At 36.6% G+C, this 27,825-nt stretch overlaps 1 protein-coding gene across 1 annotated transcript; it reads right to left on the reverse strand.

Moving 5' to 3' along the window:
* Positions 1 to 22,656: 22,656 nt before the first annotated feature.
* LOC149935471 (protein MEMO1) lies at positions 22,657 to 25,688 on the reverse strand. Its single transcript, XM_090180688.1, has 10 exons — positions 25,601 to 25,688; positions 25,202 to 25,279; positions 25,042 to 25,126; positions 24,909 to 24,977; positions 24,730 to 24,842; positions 24,566 to 24,677; positions 24,354 to 24,490; positions 24,214 to 24,290; positions 23,696 to 23,800; positions 22,657 to 23,569 (listed from the first exon to the last, which is right to left on the reverse strand). Exons 1-10 carry the CDS (start codon positions 25,674 to 25,676, stop codon positions 23,435 to 23,437), a joined length of 987 nt encoding a protein of 328 aa, XP_090036814.1. The 5' UTR covers positions 25,677 to 25,688; the 3' UTR covers positions 22,657 to 23,434.
* Between the last annotated feature and the right edge of the window lie 2,137 nt (positions 25,689 to 27,825).

The following is a 27,825-nucleotide window of genomic DNA, read 5'->3' on the forward strand; positions in this document are numbered from 1 at the left end:
GATAGCTGGTCCCGTTTGTCATTAAAAACAAACAAGTCTTTGGTATTTCGGGAATTAAATGTTCCTGGGATGTATTGCACTTTGAACGTACCTAACACTATCGTCATCAAAAATGTTGATTGGACGCGTTACGGGGTTGTTTGGCCACCTTTATCCGTGGTTCGCCGAAATATTTATCTCCAGATCGTAATATAAATAATGCAGGGGGTACAAGGGGGCTAGAAATACCGTAAGAACTTCCTCGTTTTTTTGTCGGAGATTACCGACTTCGTTGCTAATCACCGTTTCAAGTCATAAATTAAAGAATCGGAAAAGACCAGTCTGTCTCTATTTGCGCGAAACGCTGAAATAAAATCGGACGTTTTATGGCGGTAAGAAATGAATATCCACCAAAGACTGGGAGGCAGAGGGAAGGGAAATAGGGTTCAATGGATTGATAACTCACTCAAAACTGTAAAAGTCTTCACGCTGCCACTAAAATTCTCCGCGCAATTGAACTTTCCATTTCACCGCTCGAACAAATAGTAAACACACGAATTGAGAAAACCGAATTCGCGTATATTTACGAAGCTATAACTTTTTTTCAAAGAAATTCAAGGTGCTACCGGATTTTTCTTTCATATATACGAACAACATTAGTTTCAGAACTTAAGGACAATTGAGGTTCTGTTTACTTTAAGCCAAATAATAGTTACCAAAACCACTGTTTAAAAAGTTAGCTTTTGTTTTCTATAAGTCCCAGTTTGAAGATGGTATAAACACGTCACTGCCTAATAACAGCGAGGTTAAAGGCTGGTTTTCACTAGGACAGAAACAGGACGACGGCGACGGCGGACGCAAAAATATTGTATTAGGCCTAACGGGAATTTTTTGCGTCGAAGCCAACCGTCGTGGCGTTTTTGGACTAGTGAAAACTAGCCCTAATACACTCAAAGGTTAGCGGTTACTTAAATTACAGAAACAGGATTTCATCCCCAATTAATTGAAAATTAAAAATCCATTAGTGTACAGAAGCAACACGTGGCTCGATATGCCAAATATTTGAATGGGTATGTAACCCAGTTATTAAGAATCGGTGACCTTTGTGATTTAACGAAATACAATTATATTGGGGAATGTAGGTTTCGTCAAATGTAACAAGGGCGCCACGGGAAATAATTGGCCCGCTACATAAAGGTACGTCGGAATGAGGTCGACCCCGAAAAACAATATCTCGACATTGACATCGTCTCACGCGGCGAATCCGGAAGTGTCAATTACGGTTCAAAAGCTAGAGGGTCGATCCCCGTGTCACAGGGGCTTACCGCGGAGGTATACCGTATTCCTACTAGCCGAACCGATAAACGTAAAAGCTCCCAAAATTTGTCATCTGTGGATTACAAAAACCGGTATATCGTTTAATGATGACGCTCCGTCATCCATCATTGGAGATGGCGAGCGCACGCGCTAGGGACCTTAAAGAAGATGGCTTTTAAATCATATACCAGTTATTAACGGAAGATGGCACGCCTTTCGAATCAATGACGTCATCACGGGTTCGAATTGATACGTACGATTAGAAATGGCTTCGATGCTGATTTCGTTGTACTTGAAACCATATATCTGAATCTGGTAACGCAACGGTTGATCAATTTTTACCTGCCATCTATGTTTCTCCACACCAAAAATGGCCGTCGAAAATTTATCGTAAGCTGGACGTCGGCTTTTCGAACCGTTATTTTCAACTATCGATTCTAGGACTATTAAAGTGACGGATGGAAGGGGCATTTTTGGGGCCACCTTCGGTTGCGAGGAAACTGATTGGAACAGAATTCGGCATGGCAGCGTATGATGGGAAAAATACAGAGGGAAACGGGGGGGGGGGGAGAAATGATGTTTGCGGTTCGTGACCCTTCCACGCTCTGTCGATCTTGCGTCCCAAGCAGACTTATATATATTTGGAGAAAGGCTCCATTTTCAATAGGCAATATTTTCATGGATACGATTTTTACCGCTTCTTATTTAAGTTGCCGCGGTGACCCTTGTAGCATCGACATTTCCGAATTATTTAAATTTAGTTACGAAATTAAGCGTAACAAGGAGAGTACCCGAGGTGTTTATTGCCGATTTTGTTCAAAGTCGGGCGTGATGTAGACCTATGTGAGATATGAAATTTCCCAAAAGGAGACGTTGCACTACCCATTAGATTTGCCATGCAACCGAAAATGTTTTTGACCACTTAAAACAAAAAATCTCCATTTAAAAAAGCATGGGATTTTCTCGGTTTCACACCTACGAAATTTTTTTTAATTTGAAAATCACGAAATGGGTAATTTGGACCACATTTAGGTAAATTTCATCAAGTTTGAGTAAATTGGAACATTTTTTGGGTAAAATAAGGAAAAAATATTTTTTGTTTTAAGTGGTCAAAAACATTTTCGGTTGCCATGGCAAATCGAATAGGTAATGCAACGTCTCCTTTTGGGAAATTTAATATCTCATATAGGTCTACATCACGCCCGACTTTCAACAAAATCGGCAATAAACAACTCGGGTACTCTCCTTGTCAGTTATCGAACGATACGTTTAACTCGAATTAAGAGTAATTAAAATAAGTTATACTCTAAATCACTGTTACCTTCAACCACTACCGGGAATCAAGTACTCTAAATAAAGTAGTCTATGTTTTAGAGTTAGGTGAAAATTATTGTCTGCCACTCATATCATGAAGTAAGAGCTTGAATGGGCTTTTAAAACAATTAGTATTTTCATAAAAATATTTTCCCACCTCAACTAGTATCATTCATAATAACATCCGCTTCTACTTTTATAAAAGATAATGGCCACCCTGTTTTAAAATATTTTACAACTATGGACTAAGGATTGGACAGTAAATTACATGGCCGGTGCCAGACTATTTTTCGCCTTAGGCGATTTGAGTTACTCACACCCCCTTACTCACACGCACCAATAAACATTTATTTTTAAGTACTTAACACGTGCTTTAACAAAATCTACATCTTTTAAATACTTAAATTTATTTTTGTTGGGAATTTGTTTTTGTAAATCATTTTGGCATCTAGTAATGACTAACGCAGTGTTGAGAACAAATTTCATTGGACGAGCCTTTACGCTGAACGTTTTACAATTTCCGAATGTTCCCCTTCCAACGACAGCAGGCGCTAATATGTCTAACAGGAATCCATACCTCTACTTGGAATGCTTATCGAGGCAGATTTTCGTCTCGACGTGGCTGACGGTTTTTCTGTCGTCACTATGTTAACTTCACAAACATTATAGAGAATAAATAATAAATAAATTTTTTACTTGCGCATATGAACGTGTTTTTATTCTCTATAATATTTATTAATAAGCGTATTTAAGCTGCGTTAAGACTAGGTGAAAATATTACGTTAGCATCGGTCGTGTCGTTTCGGTTATGTTGGTCGCGTTGGTTCGTTCATTTCACTGTTCAGAAAGGAACCAACCTTGCACATAGATTAACATAAAAAATGATTGTTCATCCAATCAGAGCTCAGTAATAACGGCATAAAAATTGAAATAATTTTTTATCCACCTCTGATTGGTTATAGTATTTCGTTGGTTCTAAAGGTCGCCACTACCTAGAGTCAGCGCTTGTTGAGGCATAAGGCTAATTGTCTGCTATGAACTTTTTGAGCGCAACGAAATGCAAAAATGTAAACGACACGCGCGAAAATTTAAAGCCTCTGTTGAGAAGTCTGAACGGTGTCAGAAATCGAAAGAACCGACATGATCGACGCAAACGTAATATTTTCACATAGTCTGAACGCTGCTTAAGGTGTTTCAAAATTAAAATTATAACTTAACAAACAACAACGTGAGAGGGGAGCGCGCGCAAAGAGGATTTTTTATCTCGTAGGCGGGGCCAAAGCCGTCAGAGCTATCTTACCATTCGCGATACGGCAGGATAAGCATTCCCAGTAGATGTATGGATTCCTGCGTCTAACCAATGAAAAATGTACGCAAGAAAATGCACGACTTTGGACGGGTTCCATGTTTGTTTATTCAAACCAAATCACACGAGCCTTGGATAACAGCTAAAGTCAGTTTGTTTATCATGCTTGTATTTATTTATTTATTTAAAGGTGATTGATTAGAGAGGTTAAGCCAGCACCAGAAAATGTCCAGAAAACGTGTGTAGAGGGAACTTGTAGAAAGTGCAGGCTGTACACACAAAGGTATGTCTACAATCCTACAAGTTCCCCCAACACGTTTTTGGGCGGTGGCTACTGTGGCCATTGTCTATTTACGCGCTATTTCAAGCTGAACTCTTTTAATTTTGTATTTTAACTTATAAAATTAATATTTAAGTGTAGAACAGCCTCTTGTTTAGTGCTTAAAATAATTTTGACAATTTTAAATTTAAAAGTAATTAAGTTATTACGTTTTAATTCGGACCCCCGGAGCTAAACAAGTTGGGCAAACGCCCAAAACTACCCTTTAGTTAGGACCTTATATCTCGTTAACTATTAATATTAGAATTATCAAAATTATTTTAACCACTAGAGGAAGTTTCAGCCTAATAAGAAACATATTTGTTTACCGTTGAATTTCTAAATATACCTACGCTTGTTATATAATTTTGGAAAATACCGTATATTGCGTTATATTTCAAAGTGATAATTATTTAATAACATAGATAAGATTTAAAAATGGTTGTAATAATTTATTTTTAGTACTACCGGTGACGCATACCTAAAACAATTCTGTTTGACGAGTCCAGGGTAAGTATAGAACGGGTATGGCCGAGATTACAACGTAATTGACGTACACAAACGCGCGATTTGATGATTGTTTAGGAGCAAAATACTAAAAATAAACTGTAATTAAGCTTAAAATTAATAATTTACTTTAAATATACATTTATCACCTGTTTAAAGGGCATTATAAGTCGTTAGATGACTTGGGACTAGGGTGGTGTCTTGGGTATTAGCCTAGCTTATTATTATTATCATCATAAAATTTACGCAATAGACTTATCTAAAATGCATTAATATTACACGCGCAGGTACCTTTACGAATTCAACAGAAAATAAACTAAATTCAAATTTCCCGCCGATGATTTACCGGAAAGTCGTGCTAGTATCTTACCGCCAAATGTACTAGATATTTTACCTTTCTTAATCTGAAACTGAGTATACTTGATCGCCAGTTAGGCCATGGTTATGCCTTAAACCATTTTAACCTTTTACTCTACAAATGAAATCCATCTTTAGCTGATAAAACATTTACAGGCGAAGACACCATCTGATTAATCAGGGTGAGATAGGTGTAACGGCCACGCCAACGGGGGGATACGTGGGGACAGGGGTGGGGACACCCGTGGCGGAAGTATTCCGACCAACCGTTGGGGGGTTGGTGGTCATCCTCACACGGCCATCCACAAACTCTGCCTCCCGGACGCTTGGGATTACAGGAGCGAGCCACTACTACCGGCTAACCAACACTTACTGCGTTTCATCGTTTTTCCCAAAGGTTATTTCGTAAAGTGATAGCTGAATAACTTTTTTTTGTAACGTTGCACTCGCGAAAGTGGAATAATTATAAAATAATTAACAAAAGTTACGGTGGTCTCACGAAGAAAACAATATTACTGTTTAAACCAAACTTTGTCTAAATAGCAGTCTATAAGGTTTATACATGTTGATTTTTCCATTTCGTTAATTTCACGCAAGACTCTACCATCTGACCGTCTATAGATACGAAATTTAAATTATGCGCCCCCATAGCTTAGTTTGATTAGTGGTAAATTAACGATTTGGGTACATTTTTCCGAATGATCATTCGTCCGAATGCCGGAAAACAGGATCGTATGTCCGAAAACGTATTTCATTTGCCCGAAAAATTTAACACAACTTTTGTTGGTGATTTAGTCGTTCAATTTTTGTTAACTTTACTGGCGAATTTCATTTGTTCGAATAATCGTTTGTCCGTTTTTCGAACATTAGGAATTGGTTGTTTTTTTTTTAATATTGTTAATATAAGAAAATAGTAACATTAACGTGAACCTAACCTAACCTAACCTAAAATATCCACAACATTCAACACAATTCCCATTTACTATATCGTCCAAAAAAAATCCGGACAAAAATAAAACAGCAATAAGAAATACTAATTTAGCGACAGAATTCGGACAAGTGATGCTACCGATTCGGAGGAATCAAACAAACAAGTTGTCTAATTCGAACAATTGAAACATTTGTTATTTCTGCGGTTCGAACGAATGAAATTTGAACATTTGTTCCACCGTTCGGACGATTGAAATTCGAACAAATGTACCTACCCCAAATTAACAGGATGATTTTTCATTGGGAGCTTGAGTTCCAAGTCCGTAAGTTGCGAGTTAATTCGAAAATTGCGCCTTTAAAAATGGAAGAATAGTAAGGTCATCTTTTGATTTGATAATTAAGTTACTCGGATGTTTAGTAGTATTAAATTCCAACCGCTTTAGTTGTCTCAGGTAACATTGATTTCGAGTATAGATGTACAATTCAATTATGGTATCCACTAGCTCTAATAAACGTTGTATATGAAGTTCTAAAAGATTCTTAGAATTCCGTGCAAGTCGATTCTATCAATATTCAAGACTCATTAACGATACTTATCGGAAAGTATAATTAACTTCAACCTATTTTTTTGTTCTCTTAGACCAAATACTCGTGCTAAAACAAACTTAAAGAATACAGGGCACCCTATTCTCACAAGAAATAGTTCGCTGTTTACAACTTAGCTAATAAACAAGACAACGAGAAATAGGACAATCGAAAAACTTTCCGTCCAGTCAGAGCAGCCCGGCGGCCAGATTACGTCCTATTGGGAATATCGTCTGAAAGCTTCGATTGAGGAGAAGTATTGAACTTGGGGCTATTTTTCTCGAACAAATAAAACAGACCTCGGAAAAATAACGTTGAAGGCGCCCGGTTGTTAACCTTTACTTCGAAGCAACAAATCCATCTTATTCATCCCATAAAATGATCAATGAGAAAAAGCGCTTTCATTTAAAAATGGCAATTTTTTGTAGCTACAAAAAATATAAAAATATATTAAAACGCGTAATTAACCATAACTACGTTTTAAGGTATTATACGCGTGGACTGCGGCCGCAGGTGTGTCGACCCGGCGCAATCTTGAAAAGGGTCGTTTACATTTTGCAAAGTTGACCGTCAAAAAGACGGCAAAAAAGACTTAATTTTTATACACGCTGCGATAAATAATAATATGATACGTATAAACGATTCGCTTGGTAAGATATAACAGAACCAAATTAACCTAACAGCTCTAGAGAGGGTGGTAAGCCGGTAAAGTCTACCGCGATAGTTTCGGCAACGGATTCAGGAAATAGGAACGTTTTCGCGTTACGTAATCATAAACTGATAGGACAATGAAGTGTCTGAGACCCGTTGGGTTGTTTCACATTTAATATCCCATTGCGTGTATGAAAAGTCTATTCTTTCTCGTCCGAAATTCGGTATTGTACATCGTGATAAAATAATGCGGTGTAAATTACTTCTTTCGGTTGGTTCAGATTAGCTTCCATTATGGTACAATCTAAATTCTTTTTTCTCACTAGCGTTGACCTCGTTCCGCTTAAGACTCGGTCATTCGAGATGCGCAAGAGGGGGAGGGGGGGCTCTGCTGACTATTTCATCCCACCCCCTTCTCGTATAATGCGGGGATGAGTAGATTTCGTGACAACATTATTATACCTATCGACGCCGGGTCAGAGAAGTACATGTGTTTGAGAGTTGGTAAATATTTGTATTGTCAAGAGGCGACTTATCTTTGTAGAACATCTCCGGAAATCACGAAATAAGAATCGTGTTATTTATAAATGAAGTTCTCGAATATTAGGGGGGAGGGAGGTCATCTTTGCCGCATTATTATAAACGATTAAGCGGGGCAAAGGTCAACCATGCATTGACTTTATTAGGTTTAAGTACGTTCTCTTTGGTTAAGCCATTAATCTGACTTCAAGCGTTCGAGATTGGTCCTCGAAAGTGACGTAGCCAGGAATTTTGCGCAATACACTACTTCAGTATTTATTGTGGCGCCACCTACGGCAGTTTTTCGAAAGCAGCGGATACTATTTACGTTTTGTAGAAAATTAAAATATGTACTTAACATTAATCTTTTCTGACAGTAGATGGCGCGTAAGACCCTGCGTTTGCTCAGACGGTTATTGCCAATATTTCACGTGCCCCTCTGCAACATTACTAATTAGTAAAGTCCATTAAACTTCTATACGCAAACTTCTCGGAAAACTTTATAATTAAATTTTACCATCGTGAATATTTCGTATTTAATTAAAATTAATAAAGTACATGGTATTAATTTATCTAATTAGAATAGCTCTCTTAGGACCTCGGACTGTAAACTTTGACTTGGGAGTAAATTTTCCACAAATAAGGCTTGACTAAACTGCAAACAAAAACGTCGGTGGATAAAGGAGTGGAGAATATTAGAAACGAATTCAAGGTTATGGTATATATTTTGTTTAGAAAACATCCGGCATAAAGGTACGCTAGACCGACTTTTGTTTCTATATTTTGGGTTCATCTTTTCTTACAATTCCCCCCGCGCGGCAAAACAAAAAATGTATATATTAGTTTCCTAAATAGTCGCGAATCAGCGGACCAAAGATAAGAACTAAAAATGGCATTTTTTTGCCATCCGAAATAGGCGATATATTCAGTTCAATGGAACAACAGAAGCGCGTCGACTACTTTTTATTCATTTTATTGTTTTTTTTTAAACAGAGCCCCGATATTTTTTCCGCTAACATAACCTCACCCTTATTAGCCCCTCTGGCCTGATATGTTTACGAGTTTCTTGAAGAAAGAACTCGAATTTCTCCCTGTTGTAACTTTGCAGTGGCGCGGCAGCGAAGGGAAATATTTGATAGGATGCAAAAGTAACATAATCCCCCCGATGTATTAATTATATTTTAAATATAAAATTTAAATTTCAACAAATTTCCAATCCTCTTGTACCTTAACTTAATAAACCTAAGAGGAATTTTACCGAAACTGAATATTTAGAGTTACCTGGTTTTGGAAATAAGGTAGCGAAACGTGAAAACGTTAAATTAAATTAATTTTTAGACAAACCAAATATTTCGAGTTACCTGGTTTTGGAAATAGGTAGCGAAACGCGAAAACGTTAAATTAAATTAATTTTTAGACAAACCGAATATTTCGAGTTACCTTGTTTTGGAAATAAGGTAGCGAAACGCGAAAACGTTAAATTAAATTAATTTTTAGACAAACTGAATATTTAGAGTTACCTGGTTTTGGAAATAAGGTAGCGAAACGCGAAAACGTTAAATTAAATTAATTTTTAGACAAACCGAATATTTCGAGTTACCTTGTTTTGGAAATAAGGTAGCGAAACGCGAAAACGTTAAATTAAATTAATTTTTAGACAAACCGAATATTTCGAGTTACCTTGTTTTGGAAATAAGGTAGCGAAACATGAAAACGTCAATTTAAATTAATTTTTAGACAAACTGAAAATTTCGAGTTACCTGGTTTTGGAAATAAGCTAGCGAAACACGAAAACGTTAATTTAAATTAATTTTTAAACAAACTGAAAATTTCGAGTTACCTGGTTTTGGAAATAAGCTAGCGAAACACGAAAACGTTAATTTAAATTAATTTTTAAACAAATTGTATATTTCGAGATACCTTGTTTTGGAAATAAGGTAGCGAAACGCAAATGTTTTTGGGAGTGAGATGGCGCCTGTACCAATTGTTACGAAATTCAAATATCACAATAGTGCGTACGCGGGCTATGACGTCCCGCGAATTCACCATAAATCACACTTCAAATTAAAATTTCTTAATGCAACTGAAAAAGTAGTTCAGAAATGATCAATACTAACTAAAAATATAATTCTCAACCAAGTAGTTTAATTTTTTAAAAAGTACGTAGATTAAAAGTCGAATATCGCCATGGACCATCTTGTGGGCCCCCGATCTCCAAAATTCATAACGGGTTACCAAGGGCATGATATTTCCTTTCGATTGAGATATCCTTGGCCCTTCTAAGCAGTGGCGTAGCCAGGATTTTGTTTCGGGGGGGGGGGGCACACCATTGAAAAAAAAAGTAAAAAAATTAAAATATTTGTACGTACAACCATACGTTTCGGGGGGGCATATGCCCCCTGTGCCCCCCTCCTAGCTACGCCAATGCTTCTAAGCCTAATTCTTGGAGAGTTACGTGGAATACGGCGGCATCGGCATCGGCTACACACAAATCCCTTAGAATTGAGAAAATTATATATTTGTATGGCATATTTGCTAGTGATTTTCACGACAATAGAGTAGTGTTTAGCAAATAGCAAATCAAATTATGTATTTAATTAAGTCACTTTCTTAGTTTATATAAACATATGAATATATTATTATATTATATACCATATAATTATTATTTCAGTTGGTTTTGAAAAATTATAGACCAAAATGTGATTTATGAAATTTTTGGATGGCCAATTTAGGGGTACAAATACATTGATTTTACCCCTAAATGATATCTACGAGGGTACAATGTAGCCCTGTACCCCCTATTTAATTAATGATTTAAATCAATGTTTAAATCAAGTGATTTTTTTATCATTGATTTAAATCAGACAATGTATTTCAATGGATGAATAAAAAATTACAAAAAAGTTCTTAAAAAAATAAACTACATAGAAAATCTGAGCATCTAAAATATTAAATAGTAATTAAATTGAATTATGATTCCATTCAATTCAAAAATTGAATTATGATTCCATTCAATTCAAAAATTCAGTTATGATTCCAATCAATTCAAAAATTCAATTATGATTCCATTCCATTCAATTGAAAAATTCAATTATGATTCCATTCAATTCAAAAATTCAATTATGATTGCATTCAATTAAAAAATTCAATTATGATTCCATTCAATTCAAAAATTCAATTATGATTCCATTCAATTCAAAAATATGATTCCATTCAATTCAAAAATTCAATTATGATTCCATTCAATTCAAAAATTCAATTATGATTCCATTCAATTCAAAAATATGATTCCATTCAATTCAAAAATATGATTCCATTCAATTTAAAAATTGAACTATGATTCCATTCAATTTAAAAATTGAGTTATGATTCCATTCAATTCAAAAATTGAATTATGATTCCATGCAATTCAAAAATTGAATTATGATTCCATTCAATTCAAAAATTGAATTACGATTCCATTCAATTCAAAAATTGAATTACGATTCCATTCAATTCAAAAATTGAATTACGATTCCATTCAATTCAAAAATTGAATTACGATTCCATTCAATTCAAAAATTGAATTACGATTCCATTCAATTCAAAAATTGAATTACGATTCCATTCAATTCAAAAATTGAATTACGATTCCATTCAATTCAAAAATTGAATTATGATTCCATTCAATTCAAAATTAGCTATCTGATAAAAGCAAAATATCCTTTAATTATACAGGAAAAGAGCCAATTATATAAATTCAATAAAAAAATAAGATTTATATAAAAAAATCGGTTAATTTGATTTTTATTAAAAAAAGAAAAAAGTGCCATATCTGCTGCGTAGGTACAGATTATAATGATATGGATTTATTAATTAATACATTTCATATATTTGGTATCAGACGGAGGAATCTGATAAAGTTGTCGAAAACGTTGTATTTTTGTAATTAACTTAATGGAAAATAACAGTGTTATTTTTGAAAATTGCCGCTTGTGACGTGTTTAATATATCATAGATGATATCGAAACCAAGCGATCAAGCTTCTCAAGCGTAACGTAAGACGCTAAACTTCTTAAAGTAAAAAAACAAAACAAGCTACCACTGCAGGGAAATATTTATTTATTTATTTACCGTAGCACGTCCAATTTGCGTAAGTTTTAATTTGCTATTTCTCATTATTAATACTTTTACCCCCCTTGCACGAGAAATTCTCGGATGAGGTGAAATTCCGCTTTTGACCCAACCGGGAAGGAACCGTTAGCCCTCTTTTATCTGGAAACCGAAAACATTTTCGAGACACAAAAAAAGTGGATATTTGAGACCCTGAGGACTAGGATATAACTTTTTCAAAGGAGATTTCACTAAAGGACTCGTTTTTTATCTCTATTTTCTAAAAAAGAAAATGTCTTTCTAAAATCTATAAATAAAAAGGTTTGCGTCAAAGATAACAGATTTTATGGATATCGCTTCCGCGCTTTCAAGGGTCCACGTCCATGATCAATTCCCCCCTGGAGCCAATCAAATTGAGATCATATTGATTTTTTAAAGGTTCGAAAAGGAGGAAAAAGTGTCTGAGCTTGATTAATAATTGAGATCAAAATTTAGGAAGTGAAGACGAACAAAATCGGCCAAATTCGATTTGCGCTTTGCACCAGTTAAATTTACTCTATTTTTTACCTTTTAATATAACGTTCCTAATATTTGAGGTACCTATTTTTCATAAACGCAAAATTTAACCATGGTTAATTTAAACTAGTAAATAGTAAGAAATATACTATAGAGACAGATACTTTTATTAAAAAGAATATTGGGGAAGCTTTTCGAGCCCACTCGCTCCTTTTCAACCCAGATAGAAATGGCGAAAAATCCAAATACCTATTTTTCTTAAGAACAGAAAAGTATTTTCTTTATATGACGATATCCGAAATCCGATCTCGAACGTGCGTTTCTATATTTGATAAACTAAATATGACTGAAATGCTTCGTTGACCCTGTATTGATTCGTTAAGGTTTCAGATCGATAACCTCGCGAGTTCAAACTAGTCTGTTAGAGGACACCTGTATTATTATACGCTAGAGCAGTATTTTGATAAACATTAGCTATATTAAATAATGATATTACTCTCCGAGATTATGAGGTCACGAGGGAAATATCTAGAAAGTGAAGTTTGCTTTTGAAAATATCTCTAAAACGTGAGCGAATAAACCCGCTAGACCCATACACGTAAAAGGTGAAAAGTGAATTTTGAGATGGCTCAACTAAAATGCTTTTATTAGTCGTTTCGAGATACCGATAGCTTTATTAGATTGGATTAGTTCGAGTTTACATACTTTTGAAAAGTAATTCGTATAAGCAAATTCAATATTTATCCAAGAAACCGTAAGCTCCAACAGGCCCGTCTTAAGACCTTTTGGGGCCCTGGGCTTAGTTCATGTTTACATACTTTTGAAATGTAATTCGTTGAAGCAAATTCAATATTTATCCAAGAAACCGTAAGCTCCAACAGGCCCGTCTTAAGACCTTTTGGAGCCCTGGGCTTAGTTCATGTTTACATACTTTTGAAATGTAATTCGTTGAAGCAAATTCAATATTTATCCAAGAAACCGTAAGCTCCAACAGGCCCGTCTTAAGACCTTTTGGGGCCCTGGGCTTAGTTCATGTTTACATACTTTTGAAATGTAATTCGTTGAAGCAAATTCAATATTTATCCAAGAAACCGTAAGCTCCAACAGGCCCGTCTTAAGACCTTTTGGGGCCCTGGGCTTAGTTCATGTTTACATACTTTTGAAATGTAATTCGTTGAAGCAAATTCAATATTTATCCAAGAAACCGTAAGCTCCAACAGGCCCGTCTTAAGACCTTTTGGGGCCCTGGGCTTAGTTCATGTTTACATACTTTTGAAATGTAATTCGTTGAAGCAAATTCAATATTTATCCAAGAAACCGTAAGCTCCAACAGGCCCGTCTTAAGACCTTTTGGGGCCCTGGGCTTAGTTCATGTTTACATACTTTTGAAATGTAATTCGTTGAAGCAAATTCAATATTTATCCAAGAAACCGTAAGCTCCAACAGGCCCGTCTTAAGACCTTTTGGGGCCCTGGGCTTAGTTCATGTTTACATACTTTTGAAATGTAATTCGTTGAAGCAAATTCAATATTTATCCAAGAAACCGTAAGCTCCAACAGGCCCGTCTTAAGACCTTTTGGGGCCCTGGGCTTAGTTCATGTTTACATACTTTTGAAATGTAATTCGTTGAAGCAAATTCAATATTTATCCAAGAAACCGTAAGCTCCAACAGGCCCGTCTTAAGACCTTTTGGGGCCCTGGGCTTAGTTCATGTTTACATACTTTTGAAATGTAATTCGTTGAAGCAAATTCAATATTTATCCAAGAAACCGTAAGCTCCAACAGGCCCGTCTTAAGACCTTTTGGGGCCCTGGGCTTAGTTCATGTTTACATACTTTTGAAATGTAATTCGTTGAAGCAAATTCAATATTTATCCAAGAAACCGTAAGCTCCAACAGGCCCGTCTTAAGACCTTTTGGAGCCCTGGGCTTAGTTCAAGTTTACATACTTTTGAAAAGTAATTCGTTGAAGCAAATTCAATATTTATCCAAGAAACCGTAAGCTCCAAAAAGACTAAGACCACATTGATTTTGATGTCAACCGTAACCAAATTACAACCAGAAAGGAAATGGAAGACTCACTAATAGACAATGTCGATTTCTCAATCTGTTCTGTCGGAACTAAAGGAACTTCTTCGGATGGTCGTTATCCGTGAGAGCGTAGTCACTGCGCGACAAGACGGTGTTGGCCGCGACGTGTTGTCGATTATACATCATCTTCGTGGGAAAGCACATTTCACAGCAGCCAAAGCGAGGAAAACATCCATTTATCTCGACTACATTCACAGACTCCGCGATTCCGACAACTGAAGATTTCAGACTATTTTCCCCTCACGCTCTCTACATCTTCTGCCGGCTCGGCTTCTTTTTTTCTTTGGTAGCTTCCCGCCGCTAGGAAATTTAAAACAAGTTTCCAACATATTTTTTATATGCCCCCTTCAAGATACCCCGGCTCGCCTCACCCGACAGTCGAGTTCTCTTTAAAAAGACGGTACAGTCGACGAGGTACAAAGTGGAGGGCCAATTCCGGATGGGGGTACCAAGACGGGGATAGGTGGTTGAACATAGAGGCCATGAATCGAAAAAAAGAGACTATGCAGGAGGGGGGGGGGATTTAGTTCTCTCTCCAAGATCAACTTCTTATCCTATTCGGTCACCCATCCTCAACGCGGGATAAGGTGAATCTTGGCGTCGAAGCCCATGACCGTACGAAATGGCGCCTAACATTAGCTAAGACGACGCGTTGTGGTTAGCTTGTCATTGGATCGTAACTTGTCCATCCCTGAGGACGAACCCTGCAGACACGTTACGCGATTCTCTCTCTCTCAGTCGAAGATGGAACGTAAAACGCTAAAAGACATTTAGTTCGATTTAATTGACGTTCGCTTCTCATTATGTATTAAAGGTATCGCGGAATTTTGCCGAGCTCTTAATGACGTATTACACAGAATTACCGAAGATTTTTTTTTACCAACACGAAATGAGTCCGGAATAATGCATGAAGTTTAACCGCAAATTTGCCTAAATAGTTTTTTTCTTTAAAATATTCCAAATTTTGATAAAAACTAATTTTAAGATCGAAATTCGGTAACTTTCCCGTCCTAAGGCTACAATGTTATTTCTAAGAAAGTTTTAGGTCAATTTAGGTCACTTTTGGAACTTTTTTTTAATAGCGGATTTGTAAAGATGTAACGGCGTATTTATTAAAGAAACAAATTTGTTTATTTCGGTGTATAATAGCCGTCTACAAAAAGGTTGAACTCTTCCTAGAATCCGTATTGTTTTAATATTTTCGTTCTTTGAATTCGGGGTAACGTACTTTTAAAAGGGAATTGGGCTCCAACGAAAAACAAAAAGTGGAAACTTTTAATTTCAATTTAAATCATATAAATTGGTCTTTTTGTGTTTTATCTGTCGATTGAATAGCGGTTTTAGAGGCAAAAGGCGGAAGAATTCGGAGTCATTTATTTCCAAAACGATGTTTCCCACTGAAAGTTTGATAGTTTTAAGCGAAGAGTGGGCATTTTCCCGAAATATTTTCGTCGAATCACCGACGCGGAACCGCTGAAGGCAAAAACATTGAATTAGACGACCACCGCAACTACGGAACGTTTATTACGTCACTCTTAACCCCCATAAATGAGGATAAATACCAAGGGGGGGGGGGAGAGATAACCAACGGGGGTACGGAATCGCTCGAAACGGGGAGCGGTACATCGGGCGTCCGTAGTTGATATAAAAGGGGCTCTCTTTAAAAAGTAAAGAATAATTTAACATTTTTCGGGGGGAAGAGCCGGAAAAAAATGTGAATCCGCGAGGGGGGAATACCAGTTGATGGTCATACTGAAGAAGGATAAGTTTAATTAATCAACTTCTGGAAATGTTAGTCCGGGTTGTATCCACTCGACGTACGCGTACCTCGCTGGCGGGATAAATTGGCTTACTAATTATTAGAACAATTTGGTGGAATCTCTATAAATCGCGTGTCCTATTATTAAACAAGATGTCACGGACATTTAAGTACACACAATCCCCCCGATGGATTTATATTTTAAATATTAAATTTAAATTTGAATAAATTTATAATCATCTTGGACATTAACTTAACAAACCCAAGAGGAATTTGATCGAAAAATACTTTTTAGAGTTACCTTGTTTTGGAAATAAGTTAGTGAGACGCGAACACGTTAATTTAAATTAATTTTTTAGACTAACCGAATTTTTGAGTTACCTGGTTCTGGAAATGAGGTAGCGACACGCGTACGAATCGTTTTGGAGCTAGATGGCGCCTGAGTCAATTGGTACGAAATCTAAATATCACAGTAGCACGTACGCGGGTCGGTTGGGTCCCGCGAATAAGCGAAACTATAAAGTCCTGGGGTGCTGAAAAGATGGTAGTCACGTGACTTTGTGGAGAACGACAGCGCCATCTATCCTAAGAAATACGAGCTATTATTCATTTTATTTTGCTAATGGTGGTTTAAATTTTTATCGATTCGTCTAAATTATCTATTTATTATTATTATTATTTAAAACATTTTGTAAGTTAATTATCTGTCTGCTGTATCTGGAAGGAATATATTTTTTCTTTAACGTCACACGGCCAACTATGAACACGAGTTACCGAATCGAAGTTGGCTGTGATATGGTAGTCACGTGATTTTGTTTTACCATTTTAACAAGTTGGTTAAGACCAAATTTACTTTATAGTTTCGCCTATTGGCCAGAAATCTCACTTAAAATTTAAATTTCTTAATGCAACCGAAAACGTAGTTCACAAATAATCAGTATTAACTAAAAATATAATTTACAACAAAGTCGGTCTTAATTTACAAAAGTTACGTACATTTTAAGTCGAAAATCGCCAAAAATAAAATTGGCAACAATAAATAAAATGGGCAAATGCCCCACTTCGGGGCCCCAATCTCACAAATGTTAGCAATACCGGCAATTGATTAACGTATCATGTGTCTTTGTACCGCGAAAAATCGTGCGATCACCGGCGGCGACGGCGGACACCATACGTGAAACTAATACACACACATCCTTTAGGATTGTGTGTAAAAAACGACCCTCTCAAAATGTACCTCTTTAAACGTGCCTAGTTTATCGCGAATTATTGGGATATCATTACACCGCGTAGTGCTTCGTCTCAGGACGTCGACTGACCTCGCTATTCAATTATTCATTATGTCATTAAAAAATGAGTTAAAAACCATCCAACGCGACCAAGACACGCTTATAATTATCTTAATTAACTTTCTAATTAATATGACCCATAGACTTCTTTTTAGCTATCTAATAATGCGTTAATACTAACTATAATAATGTATTATGCGCCTACACGGAGCAGGGGCGTAGGAACGTTCTAGAAGTTGGAGGGGGCAAATAGAAACGAATTGGGGTCTGGAGAATGGTTTTGAGTGTAGCTTCTCCGAATGCATGTGTACTGTTTACTACTATGTAAATTGGCGGGTAAAGACTGAAATTTAATAACAGTTGAGGAAGAACTTGAGGTTCTATAAACTGTATATGCTTTTAAAATGATAATTTGAGCCTTTTGAAGATTTCAACTGACCAAAAAGTTGGAGTGGCCAATAACATTAGTTTCCCCTCCCAGAAAAATTCTAGGGAGGGGCATTGCCCCCCCCCCTGCCCCTCCCGGTTCCTACGCCTCTGACACGGAGAGCCAGTGATGCCGGATCTTGGAAATTAAATTTCCCTTTTCGGTACCAAAAATTGAAATTAAATTTCCCTTTTCGGTACCAAAAATTGAAATTAAATTTCCCTTTTCGGTACCAAAAATTCGCTTGTTTTCCAAAACCCAAGAAATATTTGAATTTACCTAAAAATTACCTAAGTAACCCAAGGAAAAGCTTTCATTGCTTTCAAAATAATTATCCCTATAGGTCCCATAGATATATGAAATAGTATAGATCAACAACTCTACGAGGAACTGGGGGCTTATTCTATCTTTTTCGTAAAATAAAGACTCGTAAAATATAACGAGTTTCTTTTAACGACCGCTTAACGAATTTTCGTTAAAAACGTATTCTATCTCGCGTTTCGTTAAGCTCTCGTTAAACTTTTCTCGTAATTTCAGAATTCGTTTTGGTAACGAGTGATGACGTAGTTCCGATTGACAAGCCAATGAAATATGGTGTTACAAAGGTGCCTTTTTTCACATTATTTTAAATTTATCACCACGTGTTTGTTTCATAGCCCATTCTTTTTAAGTTCTCCTGCCCAATAGGAACCTGATAGCAACCCACAGCGTAAAAGCGTAAATGCAATCAATATCTAGTTAGGTAATAATAATAAATTAATAAATTCTTTAAAATATTAAACATGTTTTCGTATCAGGGGCGTATTAACCATTAGGCCGAGTAGGCACGTGCCTAGGGTGCCATTTTTCTAGGGGCGCCAAAACTGTGATAAAGCCCCACGGTTGAAGTACGTGGGTTGCCCCTACTTAGCTGACCAACCCGTTAGACAATGCCCAGGGGCGGAAAATTATTCTGTGCCTAAAGGCGCCGAAAGGGTTAATCCACCCCTGTTTCGCATACTTTGCTATCAACTGGAACAGCAGTACTCAGAGAGCCAGAAAGACGATTTTCCAAAGTTTAAAACCATAATTCTTGGAAGTCTGAACAGCTTTTTGAACGTATATTCACTTAAGTCCCATGCATTAATAGCATCTCTTATAACTCTTTGTCTCCTTAAATCTCTATTTCCAATTTCATTGTTATTTTCATTTTAAAATAATTGCCTTAAAAATCCATCCTAAAGACACCACGTACATTATATTCTATATTTTCACAGAAAAATCATGTAAAATTTAAATAAACCTAGTGAACTTCAACCTTTAAAAAACCACCAAATACTTTCGTCCAATGGGAGCACAACCGTAACCGTTTACGAGCCAAAATAGCTCTCGTTATATCTTTAACGAATAAGCCTTACGGATTTTCGTTACCGTTAAGAGATAGAATTGCTCAAATTCAGTTTTCGATAATTTTAACGATTTTCGTAAAATTTAACGAGTAACGAGCCATTTTTAACGATAACGAAAGAGATAGAATAAGGCCCCTGGGGGCCTATTCTGTAAATATTCTAAATCCAATTTTCGATCGAAAACTACATTTCGAACTTCGAGATCTCGACGAATGGTATTCGGTAAAGATTTCGAATAAGCATAAATCAATGCAAATTGTCGAAGTCGATCTCGACATGGTATAGGGTCTCGAGATCGAATTCCCATTCGATTTTTTACAGAATCGCCCCCCAGATACGGAATTGACAACTAGCAGACAACGCGTATTTTCTGGATGCGCTATGTTATAGCGCCATCTTTTCACCAAAAGCAAAACATTACACGTGACTTACTCCACGTTATTCTAGGGCTATCAACATTATTAGACCTAATTTACGGCGTTCTTTTTTCGAAATGATAATTTTGGTCACCGATAGATGGCACTATTACGTAACGCATTCAGAAAATATGTGTATTCTGCTAGCTGTCGCTTCCGTGTTCTTCTCGCGAGTCTTCTCGTGGTTCTTTAACGAAAGCTTAAATAAAATACCAAAGCAAGATTTCAGGGGTACCGACTTAACCAAAGCATTACTATCAGTTGTTAGTTTTATTGTATTTATTTTTCCAAATTTAATCAAGTTTGCCAGATTTTTTCAATAGCTTTGTTTTAAAATCATACCTATATCTAATTTCCCTAGATTTTGCGAATTTTTGGTCTAATCTGAAGTACAAAACTTGTTGAGGTTAACGGTAATAGTTAGTGTAGGGAGCTATTGGCTCACGTAGCATGCAGGGCTTGTCACCACCCTCCTACGCATTGTAGTCGGGCCACCTGAATTAATTTCTTTAAACGTCGCTTGATGACTAGGGCCTAAGGTGGTGCCTTGGGTATTAGCCTAGCTGATTACCATTATTATTATAACCACGAATATCATCCACAGTAATATTTCTCTTATGAGAGAAGTATGCTGATTTTATAAATTTATTTTTGGAAGAAAATTTAGTGTGTGGCGAAACTGAGTGTAGCGGCCCTCCGGTATATACATCCCTATGGTAAATTTTTAGCGGCCCTGGGCGACGGCCCGGCTCCCCCCCCCCTTAAGCACGGCCCTGCCAGCATGGCCTGGGGCAGAATCTGCATTGGTAAATGTTCTTATTTATTATTTGCTTATGAATAAACTGAAAAAATTAGCCAGCGAAATATTTACTAGTTTCAATTAGACCAATTATGTGATAGTTAAATAACCGCACCGCCATCTATCGGTTCAAAAAATAACTATTAGATTATATTACCTAAGCTGACGTCATAGGTCACGCTGAGTTATGTCATCATTGTAAGCTTTGTGGCCTAACCGCGCATGCGTCCGATTGAATTCAAACTGGCTTATATTAAGGTCTATTTAATTATTTCATTTATTTTCGCGCCCGAATTGAACTTCGGGTCGAATTTCAAGCCGCTCCTCTCATTCCGTAACGTGACCCAGGCTTACGTTTTGGCTTTACAAGTGATTTACCGCCACTTTCAAAATTCAAACTGTTTCGTGGCCCTTTCAAATCCCAATTTACATGATAACGTAATTTCAGAATAAACCTCTTGAGTGGGTATCTACTTTATTTCGCCTAAGAACCACTTCCCCTACATCATTAAGTTGTCTTCCCTTAACCCTGGGGGAGAGAGAGGGAGAAGACGACATTATGTCGTAGGGGAAGTGACTCTTCACAAGATCCTTGGGAGACGATTCAGTGGCGGCCTAAGGGGGGGCGGGGGGGTACCAGGGCAGCAGGGGGTGCCATCGGAGAAGCTCGAGGGGGGGTGCAAATCAGAACGATTAAACTTGAAGAAGACGGACCCGCGAAAACTTCTGCACGGTCCTGGGGGGTGTCACAAAACACTGCCGCCGCCCTGGGAACCCAGCCTTCTTAAGCCGCCACTGAGACGATTTTCTGAGGTTAATGGAACTTTCAAAGGAGAGCTGTAAAGGGGATGAAGTCCATTTAAAATACGTCATTCGGTCGCAATTTACAAATAGCGTTTTCCATTTGATTGCTCGAGATTCGCTTCGAATGTCTCTGACGCCATAGATTTCGCCCCAATCGACTAACAAGGAGACTACCCGAGGTGTAACACAACGATTTTTGATCAAACTCGGGGGTTTAGTAGACTTTCATGTAACTTGAAAAACCCTGAAGGGAAATGTCTCCTTAGGCAACCGTTTTGCCATGGCAACCAAAAATGTTTTTGACAATACAATGCAACATACCATTAGCATATTCCCGCGCTTTGTGGTTTTGCGTCTCCTAGTAATTTGAATTTTCGCGTCTTGGTCTACCATTTGGCCAAAAAATCTAAAAGGAAAACGCAAAAAAATTATCTGACCTCGATCTCGATCCGTCGAAATCGGCAGATCGGTTTTGAGCAATCTCGGAGCACCCGAGAGCGTGAAATGGAACACGTAAAACTTGATCGGAGCAGATCCGAGCACGCAAATGGAACATAAAATGTTGATCAGAGCGATCCAGAGCAGTCAAATGGAAAACGTTAAAAGCTACACTCTGATGACGTTTTAGTTACGTTTTTTGAACCGACATCCCACCCGTCACACCTTCCTTGAAAGTCCCTTTAAGGAAGTGAGTCTTCACATCACAAGATGGTTGAAACAAATTTTCACCCACTGACTTTAGAATTCAACCTATCGTTTTCACCTAGTAGAGTCGTTTGTCTGCTAATCTGTAGTATTGACAACTTTTAAAAACCCTTTGCGCGTGAAAATATCCCGCCATTTTTAAAGGTTGTGTACGAACCCGGTTTTAAAACCATTCTCCTAAATGTCAATTTATCTACCAACATTTTTTTGCGGTTTCAAATGTGCGAGTTTGCGGGTCACAGCTCGTCAAATGAATGTTACAATAATAATGGTGTTTAGAAAATCTGAGTAAAAATCTTACGTTAGCAAATCATATTCTAGGATTTTTCCAGCCTTATTAAAGGAGCTCACGAGGAACTACTTAAATTGAAATAACGGTGTAGCCCTTTAAATACTTCCCGCAACCTCAAAATCTTTATTATAACCTTTTGATATTTAATTTCTGACACCATGAACCTAACATAACACAGATTATGTTGCCCAGATGGGGAAACATTTGATCAAACAATCCGTCTTCTTCCAGTTTGAAAGGATTAGCCCCAAATTCCAAATAAAATTTATAAATACATTGTAAAAAAGCATCCCCTCTTTATTTTTCATTCTCACAACAAATATATAGTTTTGTTTACGTATATCAAGCGTGTAAACCAAAAATATAATTCTTTCAACTTGTACAACCAAAACAAAATCAATACAATAAATGTATAATATCAGAGTTAAGTTGCCCCCTTAATTTAATTTAAATCAAACGAATAATCATTGTAATTCTGCATAGTTTAGTTAAGTTAAAATTAAACGCAGATTTTCTAAGGGATCCTCGCAGTACTATCTTAGGCGTGTTGAAAAAATATTTTATTGCTTTCAGTTAAAGCTTATACAAATAACCTTGGAAGTACAATTGCAATCCCAAATAAGTGAAAACAAAAATAATGCCACCAAATAATAAAAATACGAAATAATTTTATATAAATGCTTTTTTTATAGATATTTAAAAATTTTAAAAAATATGGTTTCACAAACCAAAAAATCTTAGTTTTTGTTATCAGTGTTATCCTGTTAAAACTAATTCAGCTCTAAAGGGATTTAAACATCGATAGGCACTTTTAAACTGAAGAAGTTTTATCATAACTTAAACCCTTTTTAATTTTTGGACCCATTTTTTTAGTTCATCGTTTTCGAAGTACTTTGAAGTGATGGGATTTTTTTTAATTATAATTGCGGGTCACTATTGAAATTTGAATCCTATAAATGCAGTTTCAGTATATAAACACGGTCCTAGAAAAAACCATTTTGTTTCTTGTCAATTTAGTCAAGAAATCAGATTATGGCTAGTTCGCCATAGCCAAGGCACCCCATTACAAGGGGTCAATCCGCAACGAGTGCCGCCGCTGCGTAGCTAACGGAAGAGTCGTGCATGTTCAGGCACTGACTGGACTGGGCGTAATTCAGGAATTTGAGAGAACACGTCCCGCTTCCCGAGTTGTGGAGAGCAGAAATAGCCTGACAAATAATTTTTGTCAGTCTGAAGTTTTCACGTTTTTTCCAGTAATTATATTACTTTCTCATCATCAAATTGTCCTAGTAATTATAAGTTGGCCTACGGTAATTAAGGTATTATATAATCACCTGAAGTAATACTCCAATAGGATGTCTACCGCAAATTGTATTGGCATATTTTTTCAAATAAGATGAAAAACCCGTTGGAGAGAGATCTTCAATTGCTCGCATTCCCTACAAAAACAAAATTTAAATCGCAATAAATTGTCAAAACTCCCAAAATTAATACATATTTTGGAATTGATTGATAAAGAACCGAAGTAGTCGAAATAGCGCTCAGAATCGGAGGGAGTTTTCCTTGTGAAAATGATGAGAAAATAAAGAGTCAAATAAAAGCTAATTTCAATCCCCATCTTTTGACGAGATAAATTGCATTTGGGAATTGTGGGTATAGCTATTTCTATGGATAAAAAATGGTTTCAGAATAACAAAAGCGTTCTTTTTTCGGCCTAGGAGCGCGCAAAATTTAAAATTAAGAGGTCAAAATGTAACTTCATATTAAAAACGCCTCGAACATGGGGAGTAAAGCAGTCTGATAACTTTGGTTCTTTTATTTTTGTAAGCACTGAATAACCAAAGTATCATACCATTTCATCTAATTTCTGAATAGACTGATAAACTTCACCCCAAGATTTTTCATAATACTGGTAATGGAATCTAGCTCCTAAGAATATTACGATTACTTACCATCAGTGTAATTTTTATAAAAAAAAATAAATAGATCTACCCCAGTGGCAAAAATCTGAAGAGATGACGAATAGGCACTGAGGATTAGCCAAGTACTTGCTAAGCGTTCTTCCATAGGTAGCTTCTTTTTCAGGAGTCAAAGAGCCAACTAAGACAGGAACCAATGTAAAGTCGTAGCTACAAGAGTTTTAACCAAAAGTGACGCTTTCCTCGAAATTGGTGACACACACTGAAGACCACAGATGGGCTTACCCTTCCATCACTTTTGCGATGTAGGGCAAATGCATTTCTATACTATGCTCATCTTCGTCAGTGGAAACAGACATAGTTTCAAATAGACCAGTTCCATAAAGCTCTTCGTAAACTGTTACGGAGAGAGGTATTATAATTTAATAAGTAAAAAAATGTCAACGTACTTTTTTGATCTATAGTCAAATCATAAAATGGAGTTCTATAAGTTTTAGCTGGGGAAAGCGCACAGCCAGCCAGTCGTACATGATGAGATGGGCCGAGTACAAAAACATGTTTGCTGGAAACAGAAATGAAATTTGTATTAAATTTCTACTTAAAATATAATGAGTAATGATAAAAATACATCAGGGAAGGGTCTACTTGACGGTAAGCAAAAGCCGCACATGCTCCACAATATTGATAACCAGCGTGTCTTGTGTAAGAGATACAGTTATTAAATTTTGATTCATTTTCCCTAAAATAACATCTTTAATTACGGGGCAATAATGGCTCGTGCTGGTCTACGAGTGGGTGTCCCAACTGACGAAAGCCAATTTTCTAGCTGATGCCGAAGCTCTCTACCTGTTAATTTATGTATCACTCCTATAAATAGGATTTTCGTGTTTGTATACCTCATTAAATAGTGAGCTTTCTTACCAGAATCACTGTACCAGCTACCAGCGTGAGTGGCTCTTCTAACCATCCTCTGAGATGACATAGCGTAGATTCTATCTCCTAAAATAATACAAACCTCTCCTAAGTGATTAAGAAATTACCGTTTTTAATGTTTTACAATACTAGATATCATCCACTCTCAATATTGAGAAATAGCAAAAAATTCTTTATAATAATATTAAAATTTGGCACTTTCTACGTCCTCCCTCCACCCCCACCCAAAACAATCTTAAGCCTTAACAAAGATTAAAACCACGATAACTTGATAAGTGTTTAGTGATGTATTGTTACGTGAAGAAAATTAGTCTTACATTTACAACCATTTTTTACAAGTTATTTAAATAAATTAAGGCAATTTCAGATAAATTAAATGACAAATACCTAAAATGAACACCTTTGATTGCAATCTCCTTTGTTTTGACACTTTTAAGGCAATCAGGCAGGCCGCATCGGGCATTCCAATCAGTGTTGCCAAAGTTCAGAAGTCGAAATTCCCAATGCTGGATAGTAAATTTACCACTAATTTCCACACCCCTATTTAGCCACGCCCACAATGAAAAATCAATGGAAAACATTTTTCTAAAATTAACTTTTTAAAATTAAATTTTATTTGAAATTACAATTTTTAAACATTTTGGTTGTTAGGTCTATGCATTGATTAGGAGGCGCCTTCTGTATATTATTTAAAAAATCCCAAGATTCCCGCAGACATGGAAATTCCCACAAAATTAACGTTTTTGAAAATAATTACCTTTTTCCCCACAGAGCGAAAAGGGACCCAAAAATTCCCACAATATGGCAACACTGATTATACAAGCATCCGTTTTCATAGAAATCTTATTTCTAGGTCCGTTTTGTTCAAAAACTTTGAAAGGCTATCAGTAGATGGCGTCAGACGCGCTATTATTTCGAGGATTGTCAAAAAATAGATGAGTTAAGCTCTCGCTAGAAAACGCATAAGGTAAACAGTCTGTGCAGAATAAAACTACGTCTACACTCCACGTTTTTCCACTGCGTTTTCTATATTAATATTTTCCCGTAAATATAGTTTTATTTTCAAAAATTTAACTCTCAGAAAATTATCAATGTTCCGTCGTGTGTATTCTCCATATTTGAAATAGTTTGGGTTTGCTTTTGGAAGTTTTGAGCAAGTTTATTATTGTAATAACGTAGGCAGCATTCTGTTCCTCTGCCTAGACTGCCTTACTCTTCTCTTAAAATTGTTAGTGACCGGGCTGTACTTAAATCGCAAAGGTGCAAAACAATACGCCGCCCTCTTTAATTTAACATAATTCACTGCCACCCTCAATAATTTAACACGATTAAATTAAAAATTTGTTATGAAGTTAGATATTTCTCCAGATAACTTTGTAGGGTATGAAGTTGTCACCAGGAGTCATAGCGTTTAACGGAGCAATATCCATAAAAATGTAGAAAATACTATGATTTTTATGCATCACATTTTACAAGTGAGGTTCAATAAGAAATCGGTCTTACACGTTACAGATCTGACCATTATAATTAAATGAGTGTAGATCATAGTGACCAGATGGAATCAACCACACGTATATCTTCAGTACTCGTCACAGGTGCCCAACTAATGATACTGGCATTTTAATATAATTTTAGCATCGTTTGATTACATTTTGATAAGTTTGTTTAAAAAAACCTTTCTTATGACTTTTTACAGGAATCCATAACGCTACTTGAAATGAATATCTTCCAATATCCCCTGTGGTATTTTGTGGCGGAACATTATGGGTTGGACCAAAAACGCTTATACCACCTTAAATGACGTAAAATTCGGTGACGTGAAAGCTCTCGCATTTGATTCGTTATTAAAAATATACAGGTTTTTGTTAGTCGCCTGCTAGTTTTCATCATCGGGAAAAAATGGCAGAACCCATCGGCATAGTTGATTTAGATGTTTTTCCGGTATTAGAATCCGCGATAGATGAGTCATTAAATCCAATTCATGATTTAGAAAAAAAACAGTAGTTCGTAACCAAGTTTCAAAGAAAAGAACGATAACAATGGTCCGTTATGATAACGTCTATTTTCCTCCAAATCCTGAACAAAGGGCCAAGAGCTTAGATTTAGAAGCATTGAGTGAAGCAAATTGCTACCAAAATCCTGTGAGAGTTATCATAACATCCTACATGATAGGATTTCAAACATGTATTCGATAGTGCTTGGCACCTAGGAGTAACAAACACAAGGATAACGCATCTAGCTTTTAAACACGCTAAGGCAGTGTTGTGTACAAATTTTATTGGACGCACCCTTACGCTGAACGTTTTACGGGCAGGGGGGAAGACAATTCCCGAATTTACCCCTTCCGACGGCAGCAAGAGGTAAAGCGTCTAACCAATGAAAAATGTACGCAAGAAAATGCACAACTTTTGACGGGTTGCGTTCTCCTTGTGTGGGTACTGTGGCTGTTGCTCCTAGTTGGCAGAAAGTGTTAAAACCATTAAGTATTAACCTTGCAGGAACTCAATACAGTCTTTAAACCGGCGGCGCGGAGGAAATATAAAAATGCCGTTCTCTAAAAATATGTTGATTTCCGAAACAACCGCTTTCAACCGTTTTGAAGTTCTTTTATA

This window comes from Leiobunum rupestre, chromosome 7, assembly GCF_980474605.1.
Source record: "Leiobunum rupestre chromosome 7, qqLeiRupe1.1.hap1, whole genome shotgun sequence".
NCBI classification, from domain to species: Eukaryota; Metazoa; Arthropoda; class Arachnida; order Opiliones; family Sclerosomatidae; genus Leiobunum; species Leiobunum rupestre.

Coding starts and splice junctions, on each gene's coding strand:
- LOC149935471 (XM_090180688.1), bottom strand. CDS start 25,676: ATGCCCGATGCGGCCTGCCTGATTGCCTTAAAAGTGTCAAAACAAAGG. Junction 25,280..25,600: donor ATCAAAGGTGTTCATTTTAG/GTATTTGTCATT, acceptor GTATTATTTTAG/GAGATAGAATCTACGCTATG. Junction 24,678..24,729: donor TTTGACTATAGATCAAAAAA/GTACGTTGACAT, acceptor TCTCCGTAACAG/TTTACGAAGAGCTTTATGGA.